Source organism: Trachinotus anak, unplaced genomic scaffold, assembly GCF_046630095.1.
Source record: "Trachinotus anak isolate AG129_WGS33_773 ecotype Australia unplaced genomic scaffold, CSIRO_AGI_Tana_v1 ptg000009l, whole genome shotgun sequence".
Lineage (NCBI taxonomy): Eukaryota > Metazoa > Chordata > Actinopteri > Carangiformes > Carangidae > Trachinotus > Trachinotus anak.
Window position 1 is genome coordinate 21,386,701 of NW_027273860.1, and position 26,743 is coordinate 21,413,443.

The following is a 26,743-nucleotide window of genomic DNA, read 5'->3' on the forward strand; positions in this document are numbered from 1 at the left end:
TAGTTTCTTACAGGCTCTTTAATTTCTCTCCCACAAATAAATTAATGAATGAATAAATAAATAAATGAATACATTGTAAAAATATAAATTTTTATCAGTCAGTGGTGGAGAGAGTCCTCTTCTCTGCTGTGGTCTGCTGGGGCAGCAGCAGGTCAGACCAGAACACAAGGAGACTGGACCAGCTGCTTCTAAAGGCTGGGTCTGTGACTGGAGGAGTCTGGACTCTCTCAGGACTGTTGATGAGAGACACTTGCTCTGTGAGATGCAGCCATCTTGGACAACACCAACCATCCTCTCCACAACATCCTTCAGAGCAGAGAAGCAGCTACAGCAGCAGCCAATGTCTCATCTCTCTGCTGCAGGACTGAGAGGTTCAGGAAATTCTCTGTTCACTGTCATCAGACTGTTCAACACCTCAGACAGAGATAGAGGATCATCACACTGACTCAGATATTAACTGAATATTTTAATGAGCTGCTGGACTATTTGATTATTATTTCCAAAAGGAGTATCAATAAAGTATTTATCTATCTAAAGTATAAAAATGAGTCAATCTATTATGACAAATGGGTCCAAAATAATATGTGACTAATTTTTTCTTAGTTCTTAAAGACATTTGGGCACCTCACCTGGAGACAGGTGAGAATCTGACCTGAGGATAAAAATGAAATAATGGATGTTTTATGATTTCTCTGTTTAAACACTATATCAAATCAATAAAGTAATAAAGTTGGTGAAGTGTATTTTTTTCTTTTTGTGAATCCTGTGTTACTTTGATATACTTACACTGTAACATTTGAATCACATTGTCCTGGATTAAGGAGACACACACCTGGGCTGAAGGAGAAGGCTGAAGTCAGCCCTCAGATGGATACTTACATGGACAGGTGAGACAAAGTGTCTGCATGGTTTAGAGATAATAAATAAATTAATCAATCAATCAAAAAATCCTTGTTGTTTCAAATGTCTTCCCCTCACAGATCATCTGAGCACACACAGATCTCCAGGAACAAAATTACTGACAACAACAAGGGTAATAAAAGAGGAGGGTCTGTGTCAGTGTAGACCACCTGATCTGGGACAAGAGAGACCAGACCAGGGTTCACCTCAGCCTCTGAGGACCTCCATCACCTCCACCTGACAGGTTGCAGTCGATCAGAGCGTAGCCGTGGTAACTCACCTTTCCTCCAGGTGTCTGCCTCCTGCTGCAGGACCCCTGCAGTCTCCTGCTACAGCAGGACACAGTGAATCTGCCAGGTTCATCACAGCCAGATGTAAGATGGTACACCTGTCTCTGACCGCCACTGCAGCTGCTGCTCTCGTGATTATTGTGACATCACCGAAGTTTGGTATTTTTTTATCTGAACCGGTGAAATCTCATGAGGGGGATGTTTTACAGTGTTTGACAGAGCTGAGCAGAGTCTGAATGACAACATTCAACACCTGTTTTACATCACACAGGTTTACCAGGTCACTTCCTTTACTGAGAAGCCTGGTCGTGATAACATGATGAATCAATACATAATATTATATTGAGTTGTACAGTTGAACAGTGTTCTGCGACCTTCAATACAAAAGTAACTTGATTCATGATTGTACCAGAGTCAACATTTTGATTAAAACATGTTTTTATTCTGACCTCATCAAACCACAGTTCAAATCACTGACACATCAACGTCAGACTGAAGATGTTTACCTGTGGACAGTGAGGAGGAAGATCTGTTGACAGTCACCTGCTGTGTCTAATATCATCATCATCAGTCGATTCAACACAAAACAGTTCAAATATCAATATTACAGGTGAATGGAGAAAGTGTTTACAGTAATGCTCACATGTTACAACCAGACACACACACACACACACGCACACGCACACACACACACACACACACACACACACACACACACACACACACACACACAGGACAACAAACATCGCATGGAGAGGACAACAACCACAGAACAAACCAGTAGCTCAGAGTCTGCAGCTGCTTCAGCTCCACTGTGAGTCCCTTCACACCTTGTTCCTCAGGTTTTTATAATGAATGATCCCTCAGACTGCAGACATGACTGTGCACAGGTTAAACACTGTCACTGATCCTCACAGGATGTGCACACACAGAAGTTTTGTGTAGTGTTCAGGATGATTTCTTTTGAGGTAAACACTCATTTTTCCTTCAACTTGCTGATCTGAGGTCAGACCTATGGAGGACGAGAGAACATGTTTATACTTAAAGAACCTCATACATGATGGTGAACGTGTTAACACCATACATGATGGTGAATGTATTAAATGGCTCAGCAGCTTCAAGCTCACCCAGCCTCTGAGCTGCTCTGTCAATCCTCTCCAGAGCAGCCTGCACATCTCCTCCCTCAGGCATGAGCGTCTCCACCTCGCCCACATGGTAGCCAAAGTCAGCTTGGTCCAGGTCTATCTTGACCCCCTCCTCCTCTACAGTGAACGACTGCCGCACTGTGGTGAACTCTGCAAAGCACACAAGGTTCATTCTGCTGAGCCAAGATTCATCCAGGTTTGAGACACCTGTCTCTGTGTCTCTGATGACCTCCCTCACTCTCAGCTGGATTTCAGGCAGGCTGCTTATCTCCTTGTAGCACGTGCACATGGCTGCTGCTTCACTTTGTCCTGCACTCCTCTCCTCTGTCCCATTGACTGCCGCCGGCGGACACTTGAGCTCCCAGCATCCTTCACGTTTACGCAGCCACATGTTTCTCAAAGTGAGGTCAAACTGGGGGGTATCGAAATACTGGTCACGAAATTGCTGGTGACCAACACACACTGCTGAGGAAAAGAGGTGGGAGGGACAAATAAACGAATGAGGCTGAAACAGATAATTAACCTTCAGTATTAATGAGAGACAGACACAAAGTGATGAGTGTCATTCAGTGACTGTGACAGACAGTCTACAGACATACCCCCGATCTCCTCCAGCGTCTTCAGGGTGTCAGAACTGCAGACAAACTTTCTCTCCACCTCCACACTCATCTGAAAGACATAGTTTCATTATCACCAACAGGACTGATCAGTCCGGCTAAATTCACTTCAACCTGCTTTAAGACTCTGATTGGTCGTTTCAGTCAGAACCTCTCAGGCAGGTGTGAGTCCTATGTACAGGTACAGGTCCACACTGGACATGAGATTTACTTCATTGTTTCCACGAATACACTACAACGTTTACCCCACATTAAATTATAACTGACTTTATTTGCTGCTGCTCAGTTTGAGGCACCTGTACTTTACCTGAATATTTTTGCAGACTGTTTCAGAGAGAGATGTTGAACCGATCACCACTACACCTTTACTTTCTGTGCCGGTTCATTCATCACATATCAACCTGCTGCTAGGCTCATGGCGCATACACAGCAATATTAATCGCTGTAGTTACAGCAGTAACACTGTGAATTATGATGATGATGATTATTATTATTTTACAACTGAAATCCTATCATTTTATTATAATACATCAAAAAATGGTGCACTGTGAATTATGACTTCCTGTTAACAGAGTGTTTTAGATCACTACTCTGACGTCATTAAAGGTCGGCGTACATAAGTATTTAACCGAGATTTTCTCTACATACTTTACCTTGTGCCGGTTTCACCGTTGGTAAATGTCATAATTTTTCTGTTCATGGTTATTTCGTATTATTGAATTTCCCGCCCTCAGTGCTGTACTGTGCTGGTAACGGCTTTGTAAATGTGAAATGAACGGTTATACAGAACAACATGTCCTTATAATCAGGCTCATTCAGCTCACACTGCTGCTGCAGAGTCAGACATGAACTCCAAGTCAGAATCCACAAACTGAAGCATAGAGTGTTTAAAAACCCCATGAACACGGAGACCCGCAGCCTCACACACCTTCACAGATCAGGTCCTTAAATCCACGTAATTCGGCATCAGAAACTCGGCCACAGATCCATCGGAGCGGCTCCTACACGTCAGCAAACTTTATTCTGCACAGGCGCAGTCGCAGACACCTATGAGGGCGTTGAAGCGCATCAACTCCTGCCCCAGTAACGCAGGGGCATGTAGATGGTGTACTTTTAATCCGCCCGTCTTCATCGGTATTTACCCCCCACCCCAAGACTCCCACCGACCGTATGATGGGACCCCGGGGGCCCGGCCTCTGCGCCCACGTCCACCTCCTCCAGCGGCGGTTCACTGTCTGTCACGGTCCGAGCCTCGTTTTCATTCTCATTCAGCTTTAATGTGAGGATGAGGGAGGTTTAATATGAGAGGGAGGGGTGGGTGGGTAGGTGGGGGCCCCCAGTACTCCACATACTTTAACAGGAGTGTCCCCCTCTGATCACCAGTGGACGGTTTTGAAACCAGAGCGGTGATCTGTGGGTTATATAAGGCCTCGTCTCCGTGTCCCTCTGAATGTCAGCAGCCAGCCTCGGGGGGAGCTGTGGTCTGTTTACTACAGGGAAGCGGGGAGAGGGAGGGGGAGAGCAGGAGAGAGAGGAGGAGAGGGAGGGCAGGAAAGAAAACTTTTCACTTCTGAGGAGCCACAGAGGAAGCGTGTGCGTGTGTGCGTGCAGGAGCGGAGACCATGCAGGTAAAACGCATTAGCTAATTGCCCTCAACTTAATTAAACGTGGTTGTGATCGGTTAATTGTGCTGCTTTGAGCTGGAGAGTGGCCTGCGACCGGTAGAGCACCGAGAGACGACGGACCGAGCCTCCCACTAACCCGATCCCTCGCAGAAATCTAACATTAAACGCAAACTTTTTCTGCCTCTCGTTTCTTTCTCCTGCTCTCCCGACACCACCCCCACCGTCGGGCCGACCGCGGCGCCCGTCCTCCGGTTCGGAGCTTTTCAGAGCCAGTTACGGCTGAAGCGGTTAAATCATAGTTTATATGGACATGTGTTGCTCCGAAGTGTTTAAGGTGTGGATTTCAGCTGTAGGTCGCGTCTGAAGGGGTCTGCGGGGCGGGGGGCAGGGGGGGGGCACTGTTTTCTAACACATCTGTGAACGGAGCCACGTTCGTTAATTAAACGGCTGTAGTCGGTGTAGGCCTCGGTCTGCGCTGAGTTGCGGCGGCGGTGGAGCGGCGCTACATGCCCACAACCAGCGGGGCACGGACTTAACGCGAGGCCGAGGTTTGTGACCTGAAGCCGAGCGAGTGTGTTTTTATCGCGGAGGACTAGTCGGTGTGCTGGAGCTGCAGTTCCCACCTGGACCGGGCAGAGTTTGTGGGGGAGGGGGGCAGTTAATTATCTGCCTGCTAACAGGCTAGCTAGCAAAGTCACACGACTGTTGAGCCCTGTGTTTGTAAATTTAACGGAGAAACAGCAGCCAGTGTAAAGTGACGCATGTCAGGCTGAAGTGAGGGGCTTTCACTGCGGGATTATCTCGACCAAACTACCAGCTCCTCCACCAACACCGCTGTAATGCGACGTTTCAGCCGCTGCTCAGCCTAGCCTGCTAGCTAATTGATTCATCTCTGGTCGGCGCAGCTAATTAGACTTCCCATTAATTAGCCAACTATGGGCAAAGAGACGTCAGTCTAGTTCTGTCTCGGCTTTTAATTATGAGAGTCGTGATGAAGGGCTTTTAAAGATGAGATAGTGAGCAGATGCAGCCGTGTCGAAACATCATGTGGTCAAATAACAGAGCTAGCCTGCTAATTGGCATGAGGAGGAAGTGAGGGCTGGAGCTGTGGTCGTGTTGATCTGATGTCCGGCTGCAGCCCGGATCATGGTGTCTGCTCTGACTTCTCTAAAACTGTGTGGAGGTCTGATCCGGATCACAGTTTACATGTTGGCCACATGCTGTTGTAATGGCCAAAACTGTGTGGGCGGGCGGGGTGGGGTGGGGGTGGTGCGGTGGTACTTCTGTGATTGTGAATGATTTGCTGCTTCTCCTCTGAACTGTTTTGCATTTAATAAACTTTGTGATACTGTGACACCAGATTCATGTGTCAGTGGATTCAAAGAGCTCTGAAACAATTGATCTTTTATCTAGAACCTGGTTCCCTACAGTGTAATGTAAAACCTGCTCAAAGCTTCAGGTGGATGCTCCTCTACATCACATAGGTGTCATTTAAACAGTTTCACTGATGCTTCATTACAGACAGAATGTTGGGACCCACCCCCCAGAGTCTCGTTCATTTTAAAAAGTAGTCAGCAACAAAACTTCAAAGACCTGTAGGAGTGAGATACAGATCCAGGATCAGTTTTACTGTTGCATGCCAATTGAAGGGGTGGTTTCAGATTGTCAGACACAGCAGGGCATGGTAAGAGGCTGTGAAACAGTAATGGTACACATTTATGTTTACATCCATCGTCCTGTGTATTCTTCCTGTGAAGTCCTGTATAGTGTCTGTGAGTGGGGTCCTCTAACTGCTCTTGTATTTGTCAGGAGGAGTCTGGAGAGACAGTGAGCAGTGAAAGCAATGGGGTGGAAGAGTGGCTGTGCCCCCTCTGCCAGAAAGACCAAACAGACAGACCCTCCCTGTCCCTGCATCTCACTGAGCAACACAGTGTTCTCCCATCCTGTGTGGACAGACTGCTGGACATCGTAAGTGTGTTTGGACGAAATATAATTCACATGGTTTTATTCACACACACACACACACACACACACACTGTGCTCATACATCAGTGATGTTAATGAGCCCACCTCCTACAGGCTGATGTACCGAGTTCAATATGTACAACACCTTCAGTGATAAGCAGTGACTGTAGTTCATGAAGCTGATTTTCCTGTGAGACCTTGGTCTGAGGCAGTCGGGGTGAAAAACTCAGGGAGGGTTATCAGACTTCATGGTGAAGAGCCTAAAACAGGAAGACTGCAGAGGAGCAGTGGTCACAGGTGGAACCTTTGCAACACCTAAAATAAGATTCACCAGACGAGGACTGGAGTTAGGCCACTGTCTGATCACTTGTTTCTGTTGCTTCCTCCACACACACACTAATAAACATTGTATCAGAAAGTTTCTGAAACAAAACCTCCTCCACATTTATATCTCAGTGTTTTTATTGAAACACAAAGATGTGTGTCTATAGAAGCTCAGCATCAGAGTGAGGTTTATGTGTTGGATCAGATTGTGAAACCACACTCTGGGAACATGGACACTGACCGTGATCTGTGGAGACATCAGTAATGATCAGTTTGAGTTGTGAGTGGTTCTGTTTGGATCAGTGTGAAGGTTTTTACTGAACACTTCAGAGGTAATGGATTGTGATGGCTCCACAACAGTTCACTATTTTAGAAATAGATGAAGTTTATTGATGGATGAATTGATAATGTACAGTTTTTATATGACTGTAGGTAAATTTCAAATTAAAGGCTAGCTGTGTTTGCTGTGTGTTAAATAACCACTCAGGCTATCTGAAGCTCATCTAGAGGAGCTGCTGCAGACTTAAGGTTTACCAACTGTTTCCTTTCTCTGAACAGGCTGTTCTGAAACAGGCTGCCGGTGGAGCAGGAGAGGACGGAGGTGCTCAGAGGTCTGCAGGTGAGGCTCAAAGACACCTCACTGTTACTTCAGAACACAGCTGTAAAACACACTGACCTAATGTATCTCCTGAATGGATTATTATTGTTTCTGTGGCATTAAAATGACTTATGTTTTATTTTGAAACTCTATAAGTCACGGGGTTGGTTTGGGGGAATCAGAGACATTTACAGTGGAAACCTGCCCCTGGTGTGAGTTGTGTGGGTGAAAACATTCACAGACGTTCAGTATGAAATGTGTAGCTCTGTCAGTCAGCACATTGACCAGAACACTAAAGTTAAATCTGTATGTACCTCCTATCAGATGCTGAACCCTCACCACTGAAGCTAGCTGAAGACGGTTCAGAGCCCGAGAGTTCAGACGCTACCCAGACGCCCAGAGACAAAGAGATGGAGGAGGAGAGAATAATGGAGCAGGAGGGAGTAGAAGCTGAGCCTCAGCCAGAGGAGGAGGGAAGTCAACTCACAGGAGCCAAACAGCTAAATGCAACAGAAAACACAGAAATCCCAGACACCAGTGAAAAGTCGGCTGGTAAAAACAGTGTGCCAGCTGAAAATAACAGCCGCTCATTCAAATGCAATGCCTGCCTGGAAACCTTTCCCAGCAGAACTGCCCTGAGCGTTCATTACAACTCTGCATCCCACATTCAGAGGATGACGACAGGCTCTGCAAAACAAGGTGGGGACACTGATCCCCCTGCTGCCTCGGTCCCTGTCCTGTCTCGGCCATATATATCTAACAAACCTTACCAGTGTGCTGTGTGTCGAGTCTCTTACAACCACGCCATCACCCTTGAGAGCCATATGAAATCTGTCTTGCACCAGACTCGCAGCAGAAATGCTGCAAACAGCGCAGTGGCCTCTGCTGGTGTGGGAGGTAGCGGCCCCACTGCTCCAAATGCTGTGGTGAGCACATCTGGAAGTGGATCCAGTCAGTTAGTGACTACCACCAACAGTGCTGCTCCTGGGACCGTGATGGTGACAACCACGAAAGACGCAGAGCAGATTCAGACGCCGGTGGCTCCCTCCCTCCTCACCTCTCCCGTGGCCTCAGCTCAGGCGGTTTCAGCCTTCCTCACCCTCCTCACCTCCAGTCCCAACACCCTTTCTCACTCTCTCCTCCCCTCCCTCTTTGCGACTGGCACTGCTTCTGGTGCTGCCGCGCATCAGCTCGTGCCTCAGCCTCAAATGGTCATGCCCTTGATCTTGAATGGGCTCCAAGCCCAAACCCAGCAGCACCAAGAGAACCAGCAAGGCCAGCTCCTTACCCAGTGTGTGCCATTCGTAGGTCTCAGCACAGCCCAGCAGGCCCTCCTAACCCAAAGACTCAACAGCTTACAGAGCCAGTGGCCCTCTGCAGGAGTCCCAACAAACATGCAGCCCAGCCTGGAAGAGCAAAAACAGACTGTAATGTGTGAGAGAGACCAGGAGAGGCAGGGCAGTGAGGAGACAGAAGAGACGGTCTCAACCCAGATAAAGGACAAGGAGAATGGCCCGACAGAGAAACTCCAGGAAGAGGACAGTCCAGAGTTTGCACAGTGTCCTAGTGAAGACAACAGACTGAAGGCTGAGAATCACGAAGACCATGGGAAGACACACAGAGAGAGCACAACAGATGGAGACCGCCGGGCTCATCAGTCAGACCTGGAAAGTGACAAAGCAGCTAGTCTGAATCTCTCCCCAGCGGGCACAGAGAGGAGCCTCCGCAATAACAACCTCTCTCCTTCTGCATCTGTGCCCAGCAACTCAACCCTCAGTCCTGTACATCTGAACCTCACTCTCAGTCCTGACTCTACTCCTCAAAAGTCACAGGCAGGGACCAGCCCTTGTGGCTCTCTTTGCACCCCAAAATCCAGCCCCAGTATAAATGCCTTAACTAACAACCAAACTCGACCCCACTGTAATACAGTGGGCTCCATGTATCCAGACCTTCCAACGCTGTCAGAGTTCCAGTCTGAGGTTCTCTGGGCCTTCTTCGAATCACGTAGTGAGGCAGATGCTGCAAGTCCTCCCCATGAAGACTGCGAGGCACTGGGCAGAGAGGTGGGGCTTTCTGAGGAAGAGGTACGTAGGTGGCTGAGCCGAGCCCGACACGCCAAGCAGAGGCAGAGGGCAACAGAGTCAGACCACCTGCAGGGCTTAGCAGGGTTTACGAGGCAGGCCCAGAGTTCTGACAATGACTATGATGACGAGGAAAGCTCCCTGATCATAGCAGAGGGTGAGGATGACGCTGAGGCTTCAGGGAGTCAGGCTATAGATTTGTCTCGTACAAGAGGGAAACACAGGCAGAGAGATCTGGGGAGGGAGGGTCAGGGAGATTCCTGCCTCACTTCTGACTCAGAAAATGAGGTCTACACCTCTGTCATTGTGTCTGATGAGGAAAGTCAGAACGGGTCTTTGAGGGAGAGTCCTGAGAGCCCTGCTAAAGGCGAGGCACTGCGGGAGGTCCATGGTGATAAGGGGTCAGCTGGAGGAAAGGTGTTGCGCTCCACCACTGTGTTTCTCTCTGATGCAGAGGATGAGTATGAAGATGAGGAGGGAGGAGGAGGTCAGAGGGCAAGCAGGAAAAAACGTAAGGGGGCGTTTGAGCGAGATGAGGTGGAGGTGAAGAAAGAGAGACAGGACCCAGATGTAGACCTAGAGCTGGAAGCCCAAGGGGATCCTCCAAGTGCTCTGTCCCACTCAATGGACCATCCTGAGATTTCAACCAGTGCCCTGCACTCACTTCCTTTGTCCCTCACTCACTTCTCCACTCAGTTCGTCAGTCCTTATGTCCTCTCTCTGACTCCTTCGATGGTTGGAGAAGGGAACAAAGTACCCATCTTTCCTAATCCACCAACCATCACTCGCTTCTCCAACTCTCTGCTCTCCCAGTCTCTCTGCTCTCACAACCAGACGTCTCACTACCTGTCCAACGGGGGTGACTGTGAGTCTGCTCTGGACCTCAGCATGGGGAAGAACAGCTCGAAGTCGGCCTCTGCCTCCTCCTCTTTGGCTGATAAAATCGCAGCACAGAAGGGGCAGCTGCTGGATGGGCTCGGCCTGAGGCCCACGTCCAAAGGTCTGGTAGTAGTACAGGTTAAACCTGAACCTGTTAGTGCTGTGCCCTCCTCTAACACCAGTATGAGTCTCATCAACTGCAGTAACATGACAAAGTCTAGTATTTGCATGAGGGCAGCAGAAAAGATGAACTCTACTTTCCTGGAAAGGGAACGAGAGAAGGAAAAGGAGAGAGAGCAAGAACAGCAGCAAAGGAAGTCCAAAGGAAAAAGGTATCGGGACATGCGACGTTCAAGGACGATCATCCAGGCTGAACAACTTGACATCCTGTACGGCTGCTATTTCAAAGACCCAAACCCTGGGAAACATGAATTTGAACAGATTTCAGAGTGGGTCCACCTTCCAAAGAAGGTTGTTCAGATTTGGTTCCAGAACATGAGGGCGAGGGAGCGAAAGGGTGAGGTCAGATTCATCAGCGATGGCACCCTGGCAGCAGTCGGCAAACCTCTAATCAAATTCACCTGGCCTCTCTCCAAACCCATCTTCTCCAACAAGCCTGCTCCAAACAACACTGGCTGCATTACAACTACTCCAATCATCCGCACCCTCATGAAGACGGAGCGGGAACCTGTGAAGGAGCTGGGTAAACCAGCCATGGTCAAAAAACTGACCCCCATTCCAATCAAGCCCAAGGAGGTTGTTTGTTCTGCTGCAGTCTCTCCTGTGAGCAGCAGTGCCTCTGCAGTGCCAAAGACCAAGCTTGAAACCACCAGCAACGTCACCATGGTCAAAGTCGCGCCCAAAGTCAACGCCCCTGTCTTGTTACCTCCACCGAAGGATCCGGTCCCCATCGCCCCACGACCGGCCCACAAACGAAAACTGGAAGAGGAGAGCGAGGAAGAGAAGACTGATGAAGAGAGAGACAATGAGAATGAGGTGGGTCATGGACCAGGGACCACTAACCGCATGGTCCCCAAGCTGCCCTCAACTCCCATCAACAACAGGCCTCCTCCCACCACAGTGGTGCCGCAAAAACAGAATGGGCTCAACTACTGGACCCCCAAAGTCCCCATTAAGATCAACACTCTGTCAAGGGAACAACTGGCTCTCCCCACACACACACCCCCTCGCACGATTCCCCCTCCTCCAACCCCCAGCATTGCACCAGTCAGCCCGAATACTCCCAGCTCCGCAAAGGTGGCCAGCCCCTCCACCCCGGTCGTGGCTAAGTCGAGCCCATCAGAGAGCAGCTTTCTACCCCACTCGTCCAGCCGTCGGCCACGCACGCACCTGTCTTGCCTGCAGCTGTCCATTCTGCAGTCCTGTTACGAGACCTGCGCCCACCCCAATGCCATGGAGTGTGAGGCCATCGGCACCGAGCTCAACCTGCCCCTGAAGGTGGTGCAGATCTGGTTCCAAAACACCCGAGCCAAGGAGAAGCGCTGGAGGCTGCAGCAGGAAAAAATGGTGAGTGGATGGACACAGTGGTGGCGGAGTGCAGACATCAGTGTGGATAGTGATACAGTGAGGTCACTGTCTGACTGGGTTCTTACTGACTGAGGTGTACAGAGATGAACTGATATTGTTGTGACATTAATTCATGTATTTAATTAAAAACTAAAGACTCAGTCGTGTAGTTTGATTATTTGATGTGAATTTTCTGTAATGTGATGAGTTTATTCAGGTCTAATCTTCTTTAACCATGAGATCTGGTCTGAATGTAACTGTTGTGAATAACACACCACACATTTTATTCTCCATAAACACACATAATAAAAACACAGATACAGACTTGGTCAACTGTGCATAAACAGCTTCTGTAGGGAACCTGAATAAACCTGTAAGAGGATCCAGATGTGAACAGATATGACATTAAACGTATCCCTCTCTCTGCCCCCCTCCCATTCCCAGTCTCCTCTGTCAGGTGGAAAGGTCGACATGAGCTCAGGGAGCTACCTACAGTACAACGCTCTCAAAGCCAATCGTCCCATCCTGCCCAAGCCCGTTCAGCTGACGGTCACTGAGCCTCCAGCCTCTCCGGTGGCAGGCCAGCCGGTGCCAAAGGAGACCCTGACAGGCCGCTGCGATGCCTGCAATGTGTCCTTTGAATCCCGGGCTGCGGCGAGGGCCCACGTCTTCTCCCCACGTCACCTGGCCACCCTGAGAACCACTAACTTTGGCCAGCCGACGACACTTGTCAACAAGAATGGCACCGGAAACGGAGGACCTGGCAGCGCTGTGCCAGGCTCGCAGGTGCCTCTCTCCGCTCCGGTAACCAGCTCTGGTCCTGGAGGGGAGATGGTTATTGAGTCGCCCCCGCAGACGGCCACCAGCAGCAGTTAAAGACTCTGACACTGACTCTTCTTGGTGCTGTTTGGGCTCCTCAGATTTTAATAAACAGATTTGAGCACTAATGGCTCCTCCTGCACCGCTGTCCTCTGCTCAGCCTTCACCGACTCCACACCTGTTCACCTGTAGAGTTCACCTGACCCACATACAGCAGACTGTCCACGCTGCTTCTTCACCATCACACACTCTGGTCTTGACCCTGTGGTTATCAAAGACCTTTCTTCAGTGACCTTCCTTTAATTAGTAAAGACGCTCCATGCCTGAACTGCCGACCCTAAAGACTGAGGTAGTGGCCCACTAACACTTTTTGGGATAATAAGATGAATCCTCCCACTCTGCTCCTGTGGACATGTTTTTCTTACGCCTCCGTTCACCTGCTCCGATGAATCATGACTGGACTGAACGCTGGGAGAGGAGGAAGGGGAGTGTGATGAGAGGGTGTGTCTTCTCAGCTGGGATATAAACAGAGGTACTTCTGAGAACATGTTCAGTTTTCACGACAATCCAAACAGAGCAGAGAGGCTCGTGGCATACCGCACTTTGACTCATTTTACATGGTCTGAAATGTTTTGACGCATTCTGATGCAAGTGTCTTCATGGAAAGACACATCACTGCATGTTGGATGCCTTAATATAAATCACGTGAAATAAATTGATCTTTGCTAGTCTAATAAAACCTGCTTTAGGTGTGAGTGTAATGCTGTGGAGAAGGCAGAGCTGGAACCAATGGAGAGGAGCTCTGTTCCAGATGTTCTTTATCTAGAACATGATGCTGCTCACAGCGTTCTCATCACTCTCATGGCCAAGGACTTTAGATACCTGCTCTTTGTTTTACAACATACTCCTTTGATCCTGTGGATTTCACATGTTGGAAATCAGCTGGAGGATTAATGTGGTCACCCACTGAGGGGGTGTTAGAGATGACAGCCTTAAGAGGAAGCACCACCAGGTATATCAAGGCAGGCCCAGGTGATCCTCATGTAATGTTAGTGAATTCATTTGATCCACACATGGCACGGTGGCTCAGACTGAGTGATACATTTTAGTTTGTGCTGAAGAGGTCTCATTTCATTCACTTCAGTATTTATACAAATGACAACAGAAGCAATTAAAACCTGGTGTGACAGATTTTTTGTTTAGGTCAGAACTGCAGCTTGAAATGTTCCATGTTTTCAGTACGAGCTGTGAAACCAGACCTGACACGTGGAAACATAACAAGGGAGACAGTTGGGTTTTCAGTGTCCTCGAGGGGCTGATGGATCCTTCAATCTAGAAACAAATTGGGAAACATTCAATGTGTTGACTGAGAGCTAATAAGATGGTGCTGTGTTGAAGGACACTTAACATACTAAAGATGTTTTCCTTCACTTTAAGTTGTATATTAATGTTACTATTGATAGTTTTAACAAAATGCAAAACTAAAACATGAACTTTTGTAAAGAAATATATTAAAATAACTGATATTCCAAAGTAATCCTCCCTTTGCTTTCTGTCATTCAAAAACCAAAAAGCAATCTTGAGGTCGACAGAGAGCAGGAGAGGTGTTCTAAATGCAAACTGTAAAGGACGTCCCACGACTTGACACCTGCACTGCTTCACTGTTTGTACACGAGCTGCAGACGTTTGACATGAGTCTCGGTGGAGGGAACCTTCATCATCCTCGTCTGTACTCTGTTTCAAACTGTGTCTTGTGTGTAACGCAAGGACTGCAGTGCTTGGACCTCAAGACTGGGATCTCACTCACACACACACACACACACACACACACACACGGTGTTGCACTGTCCAAACTAGATAGGTTTTTATGGAGATCTGCTTTTTATTCTCTTATGTTTTGTCACTTTGATTATCACTATTGTTATAACTGTACTACTACTTATACGATTTATCATTACTACTCATCACTGTTTTGATTATTATTGATCCATAATGGTTTTAAATGCCACCTCTCTGCTCACAGAGTATGGTATTCCTTTGAATATTGAACAATAATAGTGGCAGTGTTGTTATGACTTGTTAGATTTTGATTAAGCTTATTTTTCCTCCTCACTTGTACCTGCCTTTTGTGTTTGGTCTCCATTATGCTTTCTTTGATATACAGAAAAAGAAATAAAATCAGTTGAACAACAAAGAACAACAGTGTGTGGCCAGGTGTGTTACAGGTTTAAATCCCTCAATATTATTCAACAGTGTCCGTTGAACGCAATTGTGCCACGCATGCGCCCTGCCTTTTTAATACTGCGGGGTTTGTATACAGGTCGGCTGATAAGGTAACACCGGATAGAGCAGACAAACGAGGAAGAAAACGAACCTCCACCCATTTCACACCAAAACACGTACAACAGGAAAACCGTTGCAGAACGGTGCACACGGCCTCCAGATTGAAAGAGCCCCAGGTGTGTGACACAGGTGTGATCACACGTCTACATGACAAAGTGAAATGTTGCATGTTATCAATCTGATCAACGATTGGCTCTGCCGGTTGACCTAAGGCAGGTTTGATTGACAGAAACCAGATGCAATCAATGACACACATGCGCCGGAAGGGTAGAACGTCCTGATGGATTATCCAATAGGAACGCGGCAGACGCCAGAGAGGTTTGTGACGAAACGTGCGCTGACGAATGGGAGTGAGAGTTTAACGGCCGCAGTGCCGCGTGACTCCGCCCCGGCTTCCATGTCTGGAGTGGAGGGACGGCGCTGCGTCCTCGCCTTTATGTGTACACATTTTAGTAAATAAACCGGGAACCGGGACCAGTATCCGGAGGCAGCGGAATAGACCCACTCCCTCATCGTCGTGGTGTGCTGTTTGAGTCCTGACCGGAAGTGTAGCTCGCAGTTTATTCCCCATTTTAACTTTACTGAGCGGCGTTTTCCGCCGTTTTTTTCCCTCTCCGCCGCCTCGCTCACTCTAACGTAACCCCCCCGCGTGAGAGTTGGGGCCTGCAGCGTTGGTTTGACCACGAGGAGAGTCGGCACAGCTGGAAGACGGCGATGGCGGAGTTCGGTAACGGACTGGCGGAGGAATCCTTACTAGATTCAGACCCCGGGCATCCAGAGCTGGAAGACCCGGGTGTCGGTGACGAAGAACCGGGACTAGAAGAGGGAGAGGCCGCGATCGAAGACCCGGTAAGTGAAGGGCATTGTCTGAATCGTAGGAGCCCACATGGAGACTGGGCCACGTTGTGGTCAGATCGGATCGGTTAGTAGACGCAGTTAAACGGTTTTCTCGGTTTGGTTTTTTCCACTAATTTGAGGTCACATGCCGTGTACGTTACTGCTGTCGCCTGGTAGACATTAACCGCCATTGTGGTTCACGCAGTGCAGTAGAAATGGGTGGTGACATGCGTGGTGTCGGCGGCCATCTTGGCGCAACAGTGGCGCCAGTTTCTCTGCGCCAGAGAACAGCTCGAGCAGCTGAGGAAAATCCTCGTCGCAAAAAAGGGAAAAAAATGCGAGACGGAGGAGCAGGAGACCGTCAGGGGCGAGGTTAGGACAGGCCGCCGCCGATAGCTATCGCCGTCCATCCACCAGCTTGAGAAGGGGATTTGCTTACGGTAATGGCATGTTTTATTCTGTGTACCGTCACCATTATGCTGCCTGCAGCTGCGTCGTAAGCGCCGGTGTGTGCTTGTGTTAATGACCCGGCGGAGCAGGCTAATATCGGCCGATCGAGGCATCAAGTCCTGCAGCTGAAGTGACCAGCGACCAGTCGGCCATTAACACCAACCACCGCAAAAATGCGGCAGTGACACCCGGAGCCGAGGATAGCCTGCTGCTAGAGTCATTACCATGAGATACCGGGACCCTGACGGGCTAACAAACCAGCCGGTTCTAACAAAGCTGGGGCGGAGATGCCTCACATGCACCTGACCTCCTCTGTCGGTTACTTTGGCCAACGGCCGGTGCGGGGCGTGAGATGTGCTGTGTGGTGTATGGTGGTTGGTGGGGGCACAGCCAGCCTGCTCGGCCTCTTTGTAATTCAGAATTTATTGCCTGGTGGTCCAGGTGGGTAGGAGGATGTAGACCCGCCTGTCGGGCTGTCGACGCAGGAGCAGCGGGCTGCGGTATTTGAGGGGCTGGGTTTGCATCCTACACTATTTAGTTAGACCAGAGAGAACGCGAAGGGAGGCGGGGTGGAATGGGGGGGGGGGGGGGGGGGTGCGACGCGACAAAAATCAGGATCCATAGCGGGTCGGTGCCGGGTGGCTCATTTCGGCAGTCCTGCTGTGAATGTGGATTACTGTCCTCGTCCGGGATGTGGACGCGCAGCGGGGGCTTGGTTTTGTCTGATGAGTCGGGTCATCATGTCATTGTGCACTCCCCCGGTCTGACGGTGTCCTGCAGCCGTCTGTACACTACAGGCCGGATGGAGCTGGAGTGGCTCCCTCTGTGCTGCAGTGCACCACAGAGACAGGAGCCGGCTCCTCTCCCTGCTCACCACTGGAATATTTAATTTGTTGGCAGTCACTGGTGTGTGGCTTTCACTCGTCTCATCTCATTGCCCCAAATGCGTTTCCAGAACCGCTTTTCATTTAATTTAAATTGTTACATATTGTATATTAGGAAAGTGTTTTTACTGATGAATATACAATTTATTTATAGATATGTTCAGTGCATTAATAAAACATTTAAAAAATACCCTCAGTCAGCTGCATGAGTGCAAAGTGACTCAGAAACGTATTTCTAACGGAAAAAGCCGCTGGCTTGTGTTGTGTTTGCATGTCTGTGTTGAAACTTGTATTGATCACTTTTGTATAGACTAAAGACTTACTACGTTGTGTCTTCATGCTCTTTCTGAACAGTAGCTCTGAGCTTGCTGAGAAGTGACAGCATGTGGAAGCTGAGTATGTTGACCTGTTGTTAGCTGAATTCTGCTGCAGCAGCTCATGGCTGCATGTCTGTGGTGAGGGTGCAGCAGGTTTTCAGATGAACTAGTTCCAGGACCTCTTGTCTGGGCAGAACCACCATGGCGTGTTTGTAGATTGAGGTCATGTTTTGACAGCATCATCACTGCTGCTCCAGCCTCAGCACTCTGCAGCTACCAGAGGTGCCTCTTGATAATGACTGCGTTCTCATGGTTTGACTTGTAGTTGGTCAGCACTTGTTAGTGCAGTGAAAAAGCCACAGTGTGTAATTGTGAGCTGTGTTAATGTAATGTTATGTTGTCATTGAATGTGTGTTTGCCCTGCAGGAGCTGGAGGCAATCAAAGCTCGGGTCAGAGAGATGGAGGAAGAGGCAGAGAAGCTGAAGGAGCTGCAGAACGAGGTGGAGAAACAGATGAATCTCAGCCCCCCACCAGGTGCGTTTGTTATTCAGGTGTAGACCTCTTCATCACTTCCTCCTCCTCATCTGTTCATGTTTCCTGTCTCTGCCACCCCATAATAATCTGAACATCATCTGATCTCTGCTCCGATGAAGCAAGTACTGCAGTCACTTTGAACCAGTCCTCAATGATCCTGTACCGACAGTCTGAGTTTAAATACACTCAGTGTCATTACACACCCAGCTGAAACTAAAGCAGTCTGATGCTACAGTCCAATGAATCCTCCTCCATGAAGATGATTTTTATTTAACCTATTCATTAATGTTAATGAGGTGGACAAAATAATAGGAACAGCTGTCAGTAAAACACAGAGGAACAGCAGATCACTCAGCTGGATCCATAAGATCTGAATATGATGACTTTCATGCAGGACTGTCACCTGATTTTCACTTTTGTATCCCAATGTGTAACTGTAGTCGTCTGCCAGCCAATCAACTATCAGTTTATATCCACATCTGTCAGACTCCCGCAACATCTGTAGTGAGTAGCTGTTCATCAGTGATGATGACTGAGGCCTGGTATCAAACAACCCGGGGCTGAATTCTTAAAGACGTAGTATCAAAGAGCTGTGACGTTGTCGTTCTGCTCTCAGAACTGAGGAGATGAAGAACATAGATTTACTAGCTGTTGTTGTTGCACAACAATTTTCTCTCACATCCACCAACTGTGGTTCTGATGAGGACATTCATCTGTGGTGCGTTTTCACTGGTCACAACACAGTGTGGAGGTTGTTTTTCTTTTATTCTCTTTACAGCACTGGATCAATGAGGGTACTGTTAGAGTACTGGATCCATAACCAGTGTTAAAATCTTAACGATACCCATCCCTGTGTATTTTGTTATAATTAGTGCATAAATTTAGTTATAAAAAGTTAGAAAACATGTGTTGTGAGGTCACACTGACCTTTGACCTTTGATCAGTTTATCCTTGGGTCCCAGTGAGAGTTTGTGTCAAAATAGTTCACACAGGTCACCATGGTGACCAATCTATTTGCTCCATTCCCATCCCAAGGTCACAGCAGGCCTCTTGTCAGTGAACGTAGAGAGATGTAAATGTTTGAGGAGAGCACGTCTACATCACCTTCATAAGGACAAAGTCGAGGAAGGTCCACGATGTGAATTTAAGACCTGACGCCAGGTTCAGGTTCAAGGATCCAGCAGAAGTTTTACACATGTATGAGATGTGGGGTAGTCTTACTGGGGAATGTAGTTGGGGAAACTTGAGCTGGAGCTGGTTTATACCAGACCTCTCCAGACACAGATCCAGACCTGGGGTGTAGGGCACTAGTTTACCTGTTAATGTCCATAATCTGTCTCCTCAATGTATCATGCACCAACAAATACTTCTACAGAAGACGTCGAGCAGGTTGTGTACCTGTGGTGTTAGAGCAGTCAGAGCTCTGTCAGTGTAACTGTATTGACAGCAGGAGGAAAAGTCATGTGACACTGAACTGATTTCAGTTGTACAAAAACCAGACCCCTTGTTCCTGCCCAGAACTGCTGGACCCCTCCAATGGTTCTGGGAGTCATTGTCCTGTGGCTGATGTAGATTTGTCGTCTCCCCCCCCCCCCCCCCCCTCCCTCCTGCAGTCGGCCCTGTCATCATGTCCATCGAGGAGAAGATGGAAGCAGACGGCAGATCTATTTATGTGGGAAACGTGAGTGATTGTCTCTGTTTGTTTGTTTCATCACATTTCTTCTTCTCTGTGAAACCACTAGAGCTCTGAACAGGGACTGAGTGAGGAGGACTTAGGTGGGAGGCGGGGGCTTCAGTCTGGGTGAAGTGGGCTACCTTTGACCCCGTCCGTCCCCCCTCAGGTTCCTGTTCTGGTGACCAGGAAGCTGAGACCAAGTCTCAGTCCTCCTCCTCCTTCCTCTGTGCAGTCTGTTCTTGTGACAGACACATGTTGAAGTGTTGGTGATGCAGCTGTCCTGACCTTTGACCTCTGACCCCCCTGTCTACAGGTAGACTACGGGGCCACGGCAGAAGAGCTGGAGGCTCACTTCCACGGCTGTGGTTCAGTAAACAGAGTCACTATCCTGTGTGACAAGTACACAGGCCACCCCAAGGGGTAACAACCTCCTTCATACAGCACCAGCTGTTCCTCACCTGTTCAGGGCCTCACCTGTAGGACTGATCTTAAACAGACCCTGCTGTTGTGTGATTGTGTGTCTGTGGTGCAGTGATGCTGTTCTCTCTTCTCAGGTTTGCCTACATCGAGTTTGCAGACAAAGAGTCTGTGAGGACAGCCATGGCTCTGGACGAGTCCCTGTTCAGAGGAAGGCAGATAAAGGTGAGAGCTCATTGGTCAGAACAGACAGGAAACAGGAAGTGAGAACTCTGACAGGGTTTCTTCATCACTGTGAGTGTCCAAGTTCAAACACCTGCTGCATGTTCATAGTGATGAAGTCAAACCTGAAAGACGGTCCTCCTCCTCCCAATCTCTGGGTGTCGATGTCTCTGTAACCACCCTGTCCTTCCTCGTCCTCAGGTGGGCGCTAAGAGAACGAACAGACCAGGTATCAGCACCACAGACCGCGGCTTTCCACGGGCTCGCTTCAGATCACGGGGAGGAAGCTTCTCATCGCGTGCACGCTACTACAGTGGCTACACACCCCCCAGAGGCAGAGGACGGGCCTTCAGGTGAGCCGAGGCCCCGACGCCTCACCTCTCACACCTGGGACATCACTGCACCTGCATCCACTGTGGCAGTGAAGGACAGGGAGGACACATGGGACAGAGAGTCTGACCTCAGGGTTTTGTTGAACTGGGCACAGCAGATCAGATCAGTCAGGGGTAACACTGCCCCCCCACCCACCCACAGCCTAAGAACAGAACAGAGACAGCACCCTGATCACCTGCATGTTTGATAGGACCAGGAAGTGCAGTTAGTTTATGCTCTGAATCACAAGATCACATGACAGCCTGTGAGGGAGGTCTTTGATTGGTGGAGTTGTAGCCAGTGAGGTTTAGGGTTGCTCCACGAGAGGAGAGTGATGATGATGATGATGATGATGATGACGACAACAACAGTGTAGAGTGGGTAAGTACAGAGGGTCAGAGAGGACACCTGAGCACACTTCCTGTCTGAATGTTGACTCTATCATCAAGAGCACACCTGAGTCCAGGACTCAGAGCTGAAGTCAGGTTCAGCAGGACTCCTCCCTTAGCCTTTGGTCAGGTCACATGACATCAGTTGTGGGGCTGAGGACTCACTGCATGTCTCATCACATGAAACCATTTCATTGGGGGCAAACAGACTCTGTGCACATCAGCCTGGTCTGAGTGTGAGGACCACAAAGGTCCTGGTGCACGTACTGTTTTTGGACAATTAACAGCAGAGTAGTTCAGCGTGTGGATCAGCGTGTTGAGCTCTGCCCTCACACTGAACCACACAGACCAGAGTGAGATGTGTACTGGGTTCTGGAGGTGGTCCACCTAGTGGGTGTCTTCATGTTGGACGGTCCCTCAGAGCTCTGCTGTGGGGCTGAGTTCTCATCATGGATCAGATCGTTACAAACAGATGAGACGAGTGTTGTAACGAGCAGCACAACCTTCATGTAAACACAGTGAGCAATAACATCTCTCCATGTAGGCCCCACGGTGTAGCTCTGTCTGTGGACCCATCTTGTTTTTCTGATGGTGAGCAAGCTGGCTTCTTCACACATGCACTGAGCTGAGACACAGAGACTCTGATCTGGATCCTTCAGCCCTGGGCTTTAATACAGGGGCAGGGGCAGGCAGTGTTGTGTGTGTGTGAGACAGTGTCTGAAAATCAAGGTCAGAGTCTCTAATCACTCGCTGGACTTCTTCACACACCAAGAAACCAGACCAGTCCCCTTTGTGGGGTCTGATGTCAGTGTGGACAGACTTTGTACTGCAGGTCTTCTTAAAGGTGTGTCAACACAGTGGTGTCAGTCAGTCCTTAGGTCCTGGGCTGGTTTCAGTTGTTGTCATGGTGATTTGTCTGTAATGAGTGTATCAGTGGTTAACAGGTGAGTGAGCAGAGCAGCAGAGACCTTCACTTAGCTGGTCCTGATCAGTCCTCAAGACCTCATCAAGACTTGGAGACTGAACAGAACCAGGATCTGATCTGGACCGTCTTGTTGGTGAACAGTGTGTTGAGGGTCTTGGACTAGTCACAGTGATGTTTGATCAGTGTGAAGGTGTTGATTGGCTGAAGAGTGTGTCTGTGTGGTGCTGCTGCACAACATTAGTGTAGGTCCTCAGGTGTGACCAGACTCCAGCTCTGATCATCAACAGTCCATCTTCTCAGGGAAAGACCCTGATGTGGTCAGACTGAGCTTCTCGTGTTTGTTTCTCCTGTGATCATGTGTGTGCGCGTGTGTGCGGGCGCTGGTGCCTTTCTTTGGTTGTGTGTTTACATTTTGGTTTGAACCCATCGATGTGAAAACATTTTTGGCAGCTTGATGGTTCGTACTTGGTTTTAAGGTTCAGGTTAGAATCAGGTTCGGGTTCTGTTAAGAATTGGGAACAGGTTAGAATCAGGTTCTGGTGTAGTTTGAAATCAGGATCTGTTTAGAATCAGGTTCGGGATCAGTTTAGAATCAGGATCAGGTTAGAATCAGGTTTCAGTTTAGTTTAGGATCAGGATCAGGTTAGAATCAGGATTAGTTTTCGAGTCAGGTTTGGGTGCAGTTTAGAATCAGGTTCCGGTTTAGTTTGGAATCAGGATCAGTTTAGAATCAGGTTTGGGTTCAGTTTTGAATCAGTCATCAACCTGCAGATCTGAAACATGAAGCATCAACAGTGAAGAGCTAAAAGCTGCAGTTCCTCGAATGACCACTGGAGTCTGGCTCCAACAGTCAGTCCCCGAAGACTCCCATGTTCAAATGTCCAACTAACTGTACGGGCTGAATTTTATAGAACTCACCTGTTTACATTTTATTAAGGACTAAAGTTATGCAGAATTGAGGGTGTGGCCTCTTTGAGTGAGCTTATGCTTGACACAAACACACACCCCACCTCTTTGACCATATTTGGATTAGCTCGGACTTAGGTGCGGAGTCTGTCACTGCCAAGACGGCAACAGTGGAGCAGCTCACTCTGAAACCTGTGATGTCACAGAGGCTGTGTCCGTCTTTTGTTTATGTCTGTGGTCAGGGAGTGTCCTCACAACTAATGTAAGACAAGTGTGTATGAGACAGACACATGGTGTGTGTGGAAGGTCTGCTGCTGCCCTGTGTGTGTGCATGTGTATGCATGTGTGCGGTGTCCTGCTGGGGTGTGTGTGGTGCTGTTTGTCCTCACGGTGTTTCCCCACAGTAACCCCCCCAAAGGCGGCCCTCACACAGAGAGAGACCCAGAGAGAGAGAGAGAGAAAGAGGGAGAGAGAGGGCCTTTGCTGTCCCCTCACCCCCCCAACCCCAATCATGTCCTCCTCAGATCTGGACCAATAACTTCCTGTCCTCAGATCTGGACCAATCACTGTCCTCAGATCTGACTCAGCTGCTCTCAGCTGCTCTCAGTCTCCACAGTAACACATTACCTGTAAGACACTGTTAGTACCACCAGCAGACCTCTCCTCACACACACACACACACACACACACACACACACACACACACACACACACACACACACACACACACACACACACACACACACACACACACTTACCTATTATAATATTCTATGACATCACACCAGGAAATTGGTGTCGTCTTCCTTAGCCAACCAGAAAAGAACTCACCCTCTTTTTCTCTCTCTTTTCCAGGGGCCGAGGGCGAACAACATCGTGGTATTCCCCTTACTAAACACCCCCTCCCCAACAATCCCTTACTATCACACACACACACACACACACACACACACACACACACACACACACACACACACACACACACCCGTTCCCATTAAAAAAAAACAAACAAAAAAAAAACACACACACACAATGAAAAAGCTCCCCCCTCCCACCACAATAAAAGAAGAGACCCCCCAGAAGAGAAAAAAAGAGAAAGGAAACCCTGTGGTGGACAGAGACTGACTGCCGCAGTGTGCGATTGTGTGTGAGCGTGCGTGTGCCGAGGGTGAGCGGTCAGCCCTGGTAAGGTATCAGTGGGCCTGGGGGAGGACCAGGTGGCTCTCAGTGGGCCTGGGGGAGGACCAGGTGGCAGATGTCTGTACTGGTTTCTGTTGGGGGGGTGATGGTATCTAAGATGTGTCTCCTGTGGTCTGGCTGTGACCTGCTTTCACACCATCACCAACACAGCCCACCCACTCACCTCCACCACCACCCAACAAGATAAACATGGGGGGTGGGGGAAGCAACGAGAGGATAGTGTGTTCATTTTAGTTGTGATGTACATGTGTGAGCACCAGCCAGAGTGTTGTTGTGTTTTCAGTTTGTGGTTTGGAGTATATCATTACCCCCCACCCCACCCCACCCACCCCCTCTACCCCTCCTGTGCCCGCTGCCCCCCCTCCCCCAACTCATTTAATCAGTCATGCTGTTCACCCCCCTTGTCTGTGGACAGTGATGGACCTTCAACTCTACATGCATCTTTTTTTTTTCCTCTGGGTGGGGTTTGTTGTTGCCCCCCAGCTCAGCATGGCAGCAGCTCATTTTATTCTTTTGACAGCATCAGTGTTTTTATTTCGTGCAACCCCACTCCCCACCCCTCCCTCTGTGTTCCTTGTCTCCTGCCCCCCCCCCCCCCTTCTCTCCTCTCTCTGTATATTAGACCACTTCTTGTCGTTTCAGGTTTCAGGACCAGTGGAGGCTGACGACCCCTCCCCAGGTGGCGCCGGCCCCCCCCACTGTCTCTGCAGCGTCTCTCTCTCTCTCTGCTCCCACTATGCACACTCACCCCATTCTGTCCGTGTGGGGGGGCGGGGGAGGGGGACAGGGTGATCACAGGCCTGCGGCGGGGGGCATTTACTACAACAGCAAACGCTGATGATGCTTTTAGTCCTTTTCACTCTAACAGACACACACACACACACACACACACACACACACACACACACACACACACACACACACACACACACACACACACACACACACACACACACACACACACACACGCACACACACGCACGGCCTGTACACATGATTTCTAGGGCAGCGGCCACAGCTGAGGCAGAGTGAGGAGGGCGGGACCAGAGACCAGGGTGTACAGTGCAGACCTTACAACGCCCCCCCCCCCCCCCCCCCCCCCCCCGACTTGGCGCAGTGCAGTCACGGCTTGTCTGAGGAGGGCTGAGGAGCATTGATTCTTAATTTAATAAATGGAGTGGGCCGGAGCTGTTGTTTTAGGGCGGGAAAGTCGGGGGGGGGGGGGGGGACGGGGGAGGGGGGGTGTGTGGAGAGATTTTGTTTTGTTTGTTTTTGAAAGGGGAGGGGGTTTCCACAAGTGTTGCTTTTTTTAACTTTTATTTTTAACCCATGAGTCTGTAATTAGAAAAAAATAAAGACATTGTGTAAAAATGAGTCTGAGTCTGAGAGTCTATTACTGGAGGTCGTGACCCTGGATCAGGGTTTCTGTCCTGCTCCAGGATCAGTCTGAGGATGAAGCAGGTCAGAGCTGAATGAAGACCTGATGGTGACTGGTCTCTGTATAAACGGTCTCAGTTCACATGATGATGATGATGATGATGATGGTGGTTGTCTGTGAACCTCCTGAATCTTTCCTCGTGAGTTACCTGTGGCTCCTCTGTTCAGGTGTCTGGACTCTGAAGCAGGTTTAACAGATCCAGGTTAACTTTTTATTAACAGGCTTAACTAAACCTGACATCATCCTGATCACCTGGTTGAGTTAACTCTGGTTCACGTGTCCAGGTCCGAGCTCACTCGTGAAAGAGGGAGAGTTTTTAATTACAAACATCATCCTCATCGGAACCATGAATAAAGTGTTAATCTGGTCTGAGAAGAAACTGTGGGACCTGCAGGTAAATTCAATTACAGTGATGTCAACAGGTGATATGTAAACAACATGATCACATGACCAGAATAAAAACAGGAGAAATAATTTACTGATTAAAGTCAGACTGAGGATAAACTGTAAATAAGATGAATCATCAGTTTCTTCGTCTGATGATGGTGATGATGTGAACATGTGAGGAAGATAAAACAGTTAAAGCGACATCAGACTGTTGGTGGAGAGAAGTAGTTGATGTGTGATGAGGTCAGTGAGACTGAAATGTTCATTTCTAATGATGAAATATTGATCAGTGTGTGGATCATTGATCTGATCAAAGACATCAGAGGTTTAGTTTTTATTTCCAGTTCTGCTCACAGTCTCCTCATGTTATTCTGAGCTGCAGTGATGGAGAGTCACAGCTTCATCACTGTCAGGATCCTGTGGATTAAAGAGTCTGTGTTCAGTTCAGATGAAGCTCTAATAGCTCTAATGTAGTTATTTACTGAGAAACTCTCCTGTTTGTTAAAAGCTCTGTTTAAATACCAGAGTGGACACATGGGAAGACTCCAGCAGCAGAACATCCACTGATCTTTATTATTAGACTTTATAACTCGTCTTTCCCTGATGACATGACTCTGGTTTTCCAGGTATCTGATTGGTCAGTTGTTTTAGGTTAGGTTAGGAGTTCAGCATCAGT

The 26,743-nt window shown here is 48.7% G+C and overlaps 3 protein-coding genes across 10 annotated transcripts; 2 read left to right on the top strand and 1 right to left on the bottom strand.

The window, feature by feature from the left end:
- Positions 1 to 1,610: 1,610 nt before the first annotated feature.
- Positions 1,611 to 4,363, bottom strand: thtpa (thiamine triphosphatase). 4 transcript variants are annotated; one of them, XM_071485799.1, is made up of 4 exons: positions 3,881 to 4,363; positions 2,935 to 3,004; positions 2,318 to 2,797; positions 1,611 to 2,202 (listed from the first exon to the last, which is right to left on the bottom strand). In XM_071485799.1, exons 2-4 carry the CDS (start codon positions 3,002 to 3,004, stop codon positions 2,102 to 2,104), a joined length of 651 nt encoding a protein of 216 aa, XP_071341900.1. In that variant the 5' UTR covers positions 3,881 to 4,363; the 3' UTR covers positions 1,611 to 2,101. The 4 variants fall into 4 exon arrangements, with proteins under 4 accessions (XP_071341900.1, XP_071341898.1, XP_071341901.1 ...); XM_071485797.1 differs by having other exon boundaries at positions 2,318 to 2,800; XM_071485800.1 differs by lacking the exon at positions 3,881 to 4,363 and adding an exon at positions 3,606 to 3,874.
- A 69-nt stretch (positions 4,364 to 4,432) lies between these two features.
- Positions 4,433 to 15,757, top strand: zfhx2 (zinc finger homeobox 2). Of its 2 annotated transcripts, none has more exons than XM_071485790.1 (5): positions 4,433 to 4,580; positions 6,387 to 6,545; positions 7,425 to 7,485; positions 7,789 to 11,951; positions 12,396 to 15,757. In XM_071485790.1, the coding sequence occupies exons 1-5, from the start codon at positions 4,575 to 4,577 to the stop codon at positions 12,825 to 12,827; spliced, it is 4,821 nt and encodes a 1,606-aa protein (XP_071341891.1). In that variant the 5' UTR covers positions 4,433 to 4,574; the 3' UTR covers positions 12,828 to 15,757. The 2 variants fall into 2 exon arrangements, with proteins under 2 accessions (XP_071341891.1, XP_071341890.1); XM_071485789.1 differs by lacking the exon at positions 4,433 to 4,580 and adding an exon at positions 5,883 to 6,261.
- On the top strand, positions 15,512 to 25,616 carry pabpn1 (poly(A) binding protein, nuclear 1). 4 transcript variants are annotated; one of them, XM_071485794.1, is made up of 7 exons: positions 15,512 to 15,962; positions 18,028 to 18,136; positions 19,750 to 19,817; positions 20,125 to 20,231; positions 20,366 to 20,453; positions 20,652 to 20,803; positions 23,898 to 24,062. In XM_071485794.1, the coding sequence occupies exons 1-7, from the start codon at positions 15,828 to 15,830 to the stop codon at positions 23,935 to 23,937; spliced, it is 699 nt and encodes a 232-aa protein (XP_071341895.1). In that variant the 5' UTR covers positions 15,512 to 15,827; the 3' UTR covers positions 23,938 to 24,062. The 4 variants fall into 4 exon arrangements, with proteins under 4 accessions (XP_071341895.1, XP_071341893.1, XP_071341897.1 ...); XM_071485792.1 differs by lacking the exon at positions 23,898 to 24,062 and adding an exon at positions 24,885 to 25,616 and having other exon boundaries at positions 15,518 to 15,962; XM_071485796.1 differs by lacking the exon at positions 15,512 to 15,962 and adding an exon at positions 16,215 to 16,390.
- Positions 25,617 to 26,743: the final 1,127 nt, after the last annotated feature.